This window comes from Xyrauchen texanus, chromosome 40 (assembly GCF_025860055.1).
Source record: "Xyrauchen texanus isolate HMW12.3.18 chromosome 40, RBS_HiC_50CHRs, whole genome shotgun sequence".
NCBI lineage: Eukaryota > Metazoa > Chordata > Actinopteri > Cypriniformes > Catostomidae > Xyrauchen > Xyrauchen texanus.
This window is the reverse complement of record NC_068315.1, coordinates 5,132,673-5,143,553: the sequence shown is the minus strand read 5'-3', so window position 1 is coordinate 5,143,553 and position 10,881 is coordinate 5,132,673. Positions and strand designations below refer to the sequence as shown.

At 45.3% G+C, this 10,881-nt stretch overlaps 1 protein-coding gene across 1 annotated transcript in view; it reads left to right on the top strand.

Annotated features, from left to right (window-relative positions):
* Positions 1–4,178: 4,178 nt before the first annotated feature.
* Positions 4,179–10,881, top strand: part of LOC127633248 (cadherin-12-like) — a 135,153-nt gene continuing 128,450 nt past the window's right edge. The window contains exon 1 of the mRNA XM_052112199.1: positions 4,179–4,412. Coding sequence (XP_051968159.1) covers positions 4,179–4,412 — 234 coding nt within the window. The remainder of the gene's footprint in view (positions 4,413–10,881) is intronic.

Genomic DNA, 10,881 nt, shown 5'->3' with positions numbered 1-10,881 from the left:
TTTTTGCTTTCACAGTGAGATTTTCTGTTACAGCTAATCTGTTTTTATGAGTGTGTCTATCCATCTATTATATCCATCCATCCATCCATTTATACATCCATCTATCCATCCATTTTTAGGCAATCAATACATCCATTTTTTTCTGTCCATCCATCCATCCAACCATTTTTCTGTTTATCCATCCATTTATCCATTAATTTACTTATCTATGCATATTTACATTTTTCCATCCATGCATCCTTCCATCCATCCATCCATCCATCCATCCATTTATCTATCTATTTGTCTGTGCATCCATCCATTATCTATTCTTATATATTTTTTTTTTCTGTCCATTCATCTATATATCTGTCCTTCTTTCCATCCATCCATCTAGGGATGTCAATGTTCAGAAATTTTCATAATCAGTCTTCGTGGAAATTGAATAACAATTAACATAATCGTTAACGATAATATCGCAAAACACACGTGGAGGACTCAAAATAATATGTGCATGTAGCATACTGTTTAAATACCATTTAATTTATTACACCTAACAAATGCAAGTACTGGCATTTTCCTCTTAAAATATTCTTAGTTCAGTGCATTTTGATATTAGGCTATTGCTAAAAATATCTTGTATACAAACTGTATATCACTTTTATACATATTTGATGTAATTAAAGCTTCACGTTGTGTATCTTTTTTACCTTGTGACTTATTTGAAATTAAGTCAAATTTTAACATGCAGCGTAAACACAGTAGCCTACTTAGCATAGCATTTCTAAGGTAATGGTGAGATATCAGCTGAATGTGCCTTTTTGCTTTTCCAACGATCACTGACATAATTGTAGGTTGGGATAAAGCAAGTAGATCAAGAGTGCAAGTTAATTTATAGAGAAACACTACAACATTGTTTACATTGAGCCCACTCCATCTCTGATCTGTGGATGTGTGGCTCTTCTTCTGTTTTTTTTATAAGAAGTGACATGCAGCAACAAGCACACTCTTGCAGCGGATGACTATACAGACAGCCTTATCAACGTCTGATTGCATGACTACTGAAAGCATTTGTCTTGAAATTAATTAATCAACAATCGATAAGCTTAATTGATCGAATTATTAGTGCCAATTAATTGATTTATGATTAATCATTAACATCCCTACATAAATAAATCAGTCCATCCATACTTCCATCCATCCGTCCATCCATCATCTATTCCTCTATAATTGTTTTTCTGCCCATCTATCCATCCTTGTATATGTTTTTATGTCCATCTGTCCATCCTGTCATCCATCTGTCCATCCATCCATTTATCTATTAATACAACCGTCCATGTATTATTTTATCTATCATCTTATCCATCCATCCATCCATCCATTTATCGATTAATCCATCATCTATTCCTGTATCCATTTTCTGTCCATCTATCCCTCCCTCCCTCCATCCATCTATTCCTATATCCATTTTTTTCTGTCCATCCATCCATCCATCTTTCAAGCCATATTTCAATTAATTTATCTATAAAGGCATTTTACATTCTTTACATGCAATGTACACTACAAAGTTAGAGACAGCAGATGTTTTATATGCTCATATCTAGATAAGATACTTAATATATATGAACATATGAGGAAAATAAACTATTCCATTCATGTTTGTCTTACTTGTTCATCCACAGTGTAGTGAATACTAAGCATACAGTGCATGTGAATTACATAGTAAATATACAATCTAAATATATTTAAGAAGGCACATTTCATTTGTCCAAATCAGATGGAACCTCTAAGGGCCCAAATGTACTGCAGTGATTTTATAACCTTCACATAAATTATGCCTATGAATCGGTTTAGTTTCTCACATTTATTTCTTGATTAGAACAGGCAGGTTAAATTTCACCATCCCTCTTTCGCTCTATATGGACCTGTTTGAAGTGTCTCTTTGATTTCATTTGGCTTTAAAGAAAAGGGCTGCTACAGCTGAAAGCATCCAGGGAAACTTTTTTTTTGTTGTTGTTTTTTTTTTAAATCGACACTTCCCCCTGTAGGAGTATAGAGTCTGGCAAGCTTGGAGAGCTACTCCTCTTTTGGCCTCCTTTGGCCACTCTTGTTGTGTCAACACCTCCGGATCTATTGTGTGCTATCTGAGAAACCTGGCTAGCCAGTCTCACTGTTTACACTTGATGTGCTTGAATGCTGCCAAACTACCACTGAGTGGTAGCAGGTGGGGCTCAGTCCTGGCCAACCGATAAGCACATTGACCTGAATGCAAACAGAATCCTACAGCCAATGAACCACACAGGAGAGGCGAGAGGAACTGAATAATTAGCATATCAGCAAATTATTGGGTTGGCATCAAGATTAAGCAGTGATGACAAGAAACACTGAAAATGCTAAAAATGATGATATTACAGTCAAACCGGATTTACGGGATCAATGAAGTGGTACTCACAGGCTTGCTGTGATGTCCTGTACATCTGTTATAGCAAATAAAAAAAATATTTTTTTCATTTGCTTGACTTTATTTTGTTCCAAACTATGAATTTCTTGACATTTTGTCCAAAGGAGTCAAGCATATTTGGTCAGTGACCTATCAACTTTTTTGTGAAACTCAAATAAAAAGTTGTGACAGATTTAGGACCCCCAATGCTCTGTCATTCAAACACAAAGGACACTCAGTAGGCCTATATTTATTTTCCCTTCATAAAATTGCCAGAACTAAGCAGTGCTGTGTGCAAATTGCAAGATACGCAAGATATGACTGGCCATGTTCCATGAGTTCAGTGAGTGCTGTTTGCCCTTTGTTTTTGTTTTTTAATCTTGGACGTTCCGTAGACCATGGTCCATTTAGTCCCAAAACTGTTTCATGTCTGCCAAATACAGCTGTAAGGTGGATTAGCTGTTTTTGTACAACCAAAGTGCTTTGTCCCTTACTCAGACAAACTAATTGATTGAGTAAATTATCATCTCATCATAGTAATTTAAGAAAGTGACATGTCTCTTAGAATGGTTTTATGGCCAAAGATGCTCAGATAGCTTGTGACCACTAGTTTGTTACAATGCTTGATGGATCAGAGTAATATTTGCAAGCTGCTTCTTGTGACATCTTATCTGTAGAATTGCTGCTGACTTTAATGGAATTGCTTTTCGCTAACAAAGTGACAACGGTTATTCCAAATACGATATGATGTGATAATTATTCACAGATAATATTCTCTGCTCTTTAGCGGTGAGCTGAACATCGAAAAGTGTGTACTGGTGTGAATGTGACTAAAGGACTGTATAGACATCAGTCTATTCTCTAAAGTCTGACCAGCTTGCCGTGGTTGGTAGATCAGCTAACCACCTTAGACTGGTTTAAACCTCCTCAAAAACCATCAAAACATACCAGCCAAACCAGCTTGCCCAGACTGGGAGATCAGCTACCCACCTTAGACTGGTTTTAACCTCTTCTAAATCAAATAAAACAGACCAGCCTAACCAGCTTGGCCAGATTGGAGGACCAGATACCCACTTTAGACTGGTTTAAACCGCCACTAAAACCATCAAAATGGCTTGGGCAGACTGGAAACTCAGCTAACTACCTTAGAATGATTTAAACTTCATCTAAAACCATCAAAACAGACCGACCAGCTCTGCATGAATGGAAAACCGGCTAACCACCGTAAACTGGTTTAAACCTCCTCTAAAAACATGAAGCAAACCAGACTAGCAAGCTTATCTTGGAATAATATAAGGTCATGCCTGGAGACTGGACATGAACCTTAAGACAGTATTTTGTGTGCATTTTAGAGCATGTACAGTATAAAACATTTATGTTTCTGTGCTTTTTCCACTCAAATGCCAAAACAGAGGTCAATACAGGGTCACTGATATCTCTAGGGGAGTAGTTATTTCATACAGTGTAAGGCCTGTATTTATATTCAATGAATTGCACATTGAAATATCACATCGTAATTTCCGTTTGAAGAATACACAACTCATTCATCAAATTTTTTTGTCTCTTGCAGGTGATGAATCCACTACCTGGCTGACCTGAATCATACCTTCAGCAAGGGGAGTGGCTGAGCACCAGACCCCTGACCTCACCTCAACCCCTATTGGCTTCACGCTCCAGCTCGTGAGCCTCAGAGCCCTGGATCTCTTGTCACATTTCCTCTGGACCTTGACGTGGGAGCAGCACCGTAACAGACCGCCCAATGCTGAGGAGGGACTGTCTGTTGGTATTCCTGTGCTTCCTCTTTGGGCAGAGCTCCTGCGCTCCCTTCCAGAGCACGCCAGGGCAAGAGTGGCCACGCGGCCTAGCGGGACCCTCAGCGGCAGGGAGGAATGGAGGTTCCAGGGGCTTCCAGAGGGTCAAGAGGGGCTGGGTCTGGAACCAGTTCTTTGTGCTGGAGGAATACATGGGCTCGGACCCACAGTATGTGGGAAAGGTAAGGACTGCTCTGATCAATATGAAGGACTCTAACCATTTTACATTCTTTCTTCCATGGAACACAAAAAGAGGATTTAAAAAAAAAAAATACATAAAGGTTTTATTTGCTATAATGCAAGTGAATAATGCACTGTTTAACACTTTTGCACATGAGCTTCTCCTGTACTGACGGATCCAAGAGTGTAATGTGTGCTGTAAGAAAAAAAAATAATAATCACCCTACACTTCACAGCAGATGCACTGGATGCCAGATGATATATCATCAAACATATAATGTGATGTTTATAATGATTGATTATGATGATAAGATGCAATCTTGAATGCAATTGCCATGTATGCGTGCCGCCATATTGTTTACATTACAATGCAAAATGAGATTCTGAATTCGTCATATCATAGAAGCATAGAGGGTTCTAAAAACGAATCGGTTACTAACGTAACCTCGGTTCTCTCTAGATGAGGGAACGAGTATTGCGTAAGCTAGCTTACGCTACGGGAAAGATTAATCTTTTCTGAGATATTGAAGCCAAAAAATGATCCTTAATTTTGTATCCATTGTCAACGCAGTGCGGCAGCTGCAGACCTTGAGCGGGCTAGCTAGCGAGCTCATTGGTTGCTCTGAGGCAACTGCTGCAGCCTATAGACGAGCTTGGGCGAACTCGCATCCAATGAGAGGCGTCCGCGCTCACTGCATCAAAGCCCGCCAAAAAGGGCGTGACTAGAGTGCATATAAGTGTAGTTCGTAGGCTGGAACCCTGGTTTTCATTGAATGAAGCGAAAAATCGCTCGTGGCGCAAGCACGGCCGGTTACGCAATACTCGTTCCCTCATCTAGAGAAATCTGACAAAGGTGGAGGGGGAAGCCCAGCCCGCTGCCACACATATGTCGTGAATGGAAATCCCACTGGACCATGCCCACGAGGAGGCCATGCCTCTAGTGGAGTGAGCCTTAATGCCTAGCGGGCATGGTAGGTCTTTTGACGCGTATGCGGCAGCATTAGCGTCCACTATCCATCTGGACAGTGTCTGTTTCGAGGCGGCGATACCTTTGGTGCACCCTCCGAATGAAACGAAAAGCTGCTCGGAGCTTCTGAAAGATGCGGAGCGCGCAGTATACAATCTCAGTGCTCTGACTGGGCAAAGGAGATTGGTGTCGCGTTCGCTATCAGATGCTGGTAGCGCCGACAAGGAAATGATCTGTGCTCTGAAAGGAGTACCGACCACCTTTGGGACGTAGCCGTGTCTAGGCTTTAAAATGACCTTGGAGTCACTTGGTCCAAACTCAAGACACGCAGCTCTGACAGATAGCGCGTGAAGGTCTCCCACCCATTTAACTGATGATAGGGCAGTTATAAAAACGGTTTTAAGTGAGAGGTGTTTCACATCCACAGATTGAAGCGGTTCGAAAGGGGGGGCTTTCATAGCTTCGAGAACTATAGAAAGGTCCCAGATAGGAACCGATGGGGGACACGGAGGGTTCATCCTTCTAGCTCCCCTGAGGAAGCGGATGACCAGCTCGTTTTTACCCTGTGACTGGCCATGCAGGGGTTCAGCGAACGCCGCGACGGCCGCCACGTACACTTTGAGCGTGGACGGGGATCTGCCCTTATCCAGCAGCTCTTGTAAAAACACGAGCAGCGGCGACACCCCACATGTCCGTGGGTCCAGGTCTCTGTCGGTGCACCATTTTGAAAACACAGACCATTTTGACGCATAGAGTCTTCTCGTGGAGGGGGCTCTAGCGTGTATGATGGTGTTTATTACTCCTTCTGGCAAAGCGACGGGTAGTCGTTGATCACCCACGCGTGTAGCGCCCAGCGCTCTGGGTGGGGATGCCAGATCGTTCCGTGAGCTTGCGAGAGGAGATCTGCTCTCACTGGGATGGGCCACGGCGCTGTCAGTGACAGCTGCGTAAGCTCCGGGAACCATGTTTGATTCTCCCAGCGCGGGGCTATGAGGAGCACCGAGTGGTGCATTTCCCTGATCCTCTGCATTACCTGTGGCAATAGCGAGACGGGAGGGAAGGCGTAAAGCGGGCGGTTGGGCCAGTCCTGGGCCAGCGCGTCCTCGCATTTCGAGAAAAATATTGGGCAGTGAGAGTTCTCTTCTGACGCAAAGAGGTCTATCTCTGCTCTGCCGAATAATCGCCATAACGTCTGGACTGTTTGAGCGTGCAGGGACCATTCCCCTGGGGGAATATTGTCTCTGGACAGTCTGTCTGGGCCGTCGTTCAGGTGGGCTGGCACGTGTGTCGCCCTCAGCGAGCGCAGGTGGCGCTGGGACCAACTCAGTATGCGTTTCGTCAGATGGAAGAGGTTCCTGGATCTGACACTGCCCTGATGGTTTAGATAGGATACCACAGACCTGTTGTCCGAGTGGAACCGGCCAAAAACCGGAGAGCCCTTGCAGACCGCACCCCAACCCGTGTTGGACGCGTCTGTCGATATGACTTTTCGGCGAGATACTGCTCCCATCATCACTCCCCGCTGATACCACTCGGCCACTGTCCAGGGCTGCAGAGCTGAAATACAGGTCTGAGTCACTCTGATTGGCTGGCGGCCTGTGGCCCAAGCCCGGCGAGACGCGCAGGTGTTTAGCCAATGCTGAAGCGGGCGCATGCGCAGTAAACCCAGTTGAAGTACTGCTGCGGCTGAGGCCATATAGCCTAGCACTCTCTGAAACTTCTTCAGAAGTGTGAGGCTGTTCATCTGAAATGACGTGGCTAGTCGCTGCACACGGCGCGTGCGCTGTGTAGATAAGCGAGCCGTCATTGCCACTGAGTCTAGTTCTATTCCAAGGAAGGAAATTGTCTGACTGGGCTGTAGTGAGCTCTTGGTCCAATTGACTGCAAGGCCCAAACTGTTCAGATGACTGATGAGAACTGTCCTGTGAGACAGAAGCTCCGTATGTGATTGTGCCAAAATCAGCCAATCGTCCAAATAGTTCAGAATTCGCAAACCCTCTGAACAGGGGTGCAGGGGTGCGAGCGCCGCGTCCATGCACTTCGTGAAAGTACGGGGTGCTAAGGACAGGCCGAACGGAAGGACGGTGTATTGATAAACCTGGCCGTCGAAGGCGAATCTCAAGAATGGCCTGTGACGGGATTTATTTGAATCTGAAAGTATGCATCTTTCAGATCGAGAGAAATAAACCAGTCCCCTGGCGCATCATGCGCGAGGAGTTTGCTGGTTGTAAGCATTTTGAACGGTCTTTTTGCAAGCGCTTTGTTCAAAACCCTGAGATCTAATATTGGTCTGAGGCCGCCGTCTTTCTTGGGGACAAGAAAATAACGGCTGTAAAACCCTGACTCGCTCAGGGGAGGCGGCACTCTCTCTATGGCCCTTTTGCACAGAAGGTTTGCTATTTCTGAACGAAGCATGCAAGCTGCTTCTGTGTTCACAGTAGTTTCACAGCGTTAGCCACAGATGTCTCTCGGTCACAGTCAGCGCGGCCATGCACTTCCCTATAGCTTGGGCTGTAGCTTTGGTAGTGTGGAGGGGTCCGTAGCACTCCGTATGTCTGCAACCGCCTCTGGATGCCTGCTTTCCTCATCCCAATCCCGCAGAAGGTCCGCTTGGAGGATCTGTAGGACATAGAGTGCAGAGCAGATGCAGCTTGGCCGGCGGCGGAATAGGCGCGGCCAACACAGGCGAAAATTGTTCTGCAGGCCTTAGACGGGAGCACTGGTTTAGACCGTCTCGCGGAGGGCGGGCAAAGGTGTGCTGCTACTGCATCCTCGACCGGAGGGATGGAAGCGTAGCCCTTCTCAGTGGCGCCGTCCACCGAAGCAAGAGAGGTGGAGACGTGGGATCGGACCCTGGCCGAGAAAGGCGCGTTCCATGATTTGGAAAGCTCGGCGTGGAGTTCCGGCAGGAAGGGAGCGGCCCGGTAGCGGGTGCTGCGTGGCGGTGGCTCTGTAGAAAGCAGCCGTCAAGTCTGTTGGGTGCCTGCTCAAGGGCGGTGACCACTCGAGCCCGAGGTGGTCGACGGCCTGTGTGAGGAGGCGTGTTAGTTCCCCTCGACTCGGCGCGGGTCCTGCTGGATTCCTGGGCCGAGGAGGAGGCGTGTGAGCCTGACCACTCCTCGCTGTCCGAAGCCATGATGGAACAGCCCTTATCCTCCGCTTCTTCGTCCGAGATGGCAGCAGAGCAGCCGCTCGGCGGCAACTGCGCGTCCCGGGTGGGCGGGGAGGGTGAAGGCGATGCTCGAGGGATGGGCTCCGGCGAGGCAATCGCTTTCCGGCAACCTTTGAGAGCGGCACTTTTTTCTGCGCGGCTGAACGGAAGGCGGCGCGGCGGGGTCGACATCGGCAGCTCCTCGCAGAGATTGCATCCGCCTTCGGCGAGGGCGAGCTCTGCATGCCCCAGTCCCAGGCAGAGAGCGCAGATGATGTGGCGGTCTCCGGTGCTGAGAGGAGCGCGGCATGAGGCGCAAGTGGAGCGAGGCATCTTAAAAAAGACGCTCGTACTCTTTTCTGAAGTTCGTTAAGAACTAGCTTGCTTTTAAAAAGGATACGTCGCCGGATGGCGTAGCTCACAGGACGGCTGAAGGTGGCGAAGACGGCCGGCTTCTTCGAGCGCTGTCCACGCTTGCTTGATGCCCCTCGAACGGCGACGCGGCTTCCGGTTCAGTGATGCGAAGAGCTTTGCTGAAGAGATGAAAATCAGGGTTCCAGCCTACGAACTACGCTTATATGCACTCTAGTCACGCCCTTTTTGGCGGGCTTTGATGCAGTGAGCTCGCGGACACCTCTCATTGGATGCGAGTTCGCCCAAGCTCGTCTATAGGCTGCAGCAGTTGCCGCAGAGCAACCAATGAGCTCGCTAGCTAGCCCGCTCAAGGTCTGCAGCTGCCACACTGTGTTGACAATGGATACAAAATTAAGGATAATTTTTTGGCTTCAATATCTCAGAAAAGATGAATCTTTCCCGTAGCGTACGCTAGCTTACGCAATACGAGAGAACCTCTCGTAAGAGAACTAGCCCTTCCACTTTCCCAGCCCTGGAAGTGGTGAGAATGAGTGGTGGACGGAATGGGAGAAGGCTCAAGAGGACTAGTTAGTGTATATATTCTTTGTTTGACGTTTGATGTCAGAATACATCACCGCAGTGGTGAAACAAAACAGTCTACTGCAGTATACTTTTATTTCATGATTATTTCAATGTATGTAAGATAAAAAAATAAAGACATTGTGTTGTTAAAGAGACTGTTTGAGCAGCTGATTCATTCCCTTCAGCTGCAGTCCCTCTCTGCTGGTAAACAAATGCAGATTGCACTGATTGACTGTACGCCTCTGAGACCACCCTGGTGCAATCACACCAGTTTGATCATATGTCCAAAGGGGTTAAGGTGTTTATATGACCACATATGTTGTCAGCTTTTCAAGTATAATTGGTGTAAGACCATGTGTAAAGGGATCAATGGAAAGGAGGAGGCGAGAACCGGCTTTTCAATATAAATAATATTTTAATGAGAAACTTAAATGACAACATAAACACACACACACATGGCGGACATGTCCGCTAACGATCTCTCTCTCCCGCACGGCACCCTGCAGTCGACCTTTATACCTCGGAGGCTTGATTAGCCTGATCACAACCCGGCCCCGCCCTCCACCCTGCCACACCATGAATGTCAGCAGACTCAGTGGCAAACTTTTCATGTTTGGGTGAACTGGTCCTTTAAAGCAAGTAGTTTTCTATTTATTTATTATTATAATTTTTTTTTTTTTACTTATATGCTTTGGTGCCACATTGATCAGCCCTGAAACACATGTGCCACTGTTCATGGCTGATGTGGGATCTGTCTGTCTCTCCCTTAAATCGTTTAATCCAAACCCACTGCGTATTTTTGCTAATCTAAATTAATTGACACATTCTATCCCTTATTAAAAGTATTAGGGGAATCAGTCTCTTAGCATTGCTAAAGACAAGTTAATATCACATGAGGATACACAGACATATGCTATTATATTTCCATTAATTTCACATTTTAAAGATTGTTTTATATATTTATTATTTTTGTTATTATTTAGTCACCCTCTTGTCATTCCATGCTTGTATGCTGTTATATTTGTTCTTACATTTTCCTTTTGTATTCCACAAGAAAGATATTACAAATAAATAACAGCATACATGTTTGAAGCATCATGACTACATAAACTTTTGTGAGAAAATGTTATAATTTTCATTTTTGGATGAATTATTCCTTAAATAAGTGTTGTTTTTTTCCCCACAATAAATATCTTACTGATGGCGAAAAAAGTTCCAGAGTTGGACAAACATCAAGAACTGTTAAATCACTGATTTGAAAACTATTACAAACCCAGTTGAGTGAGTGCAAGACTGAGAGGTTTCATTCTATGAGCAACCAGATGAAATTAAGACTTTCTGATTTCTACTTTGCAAAACTGTCATAGCAAATGTAATCAACAGTGTGACTTCTGGCTGACTGTTTGTACTGTTGCTC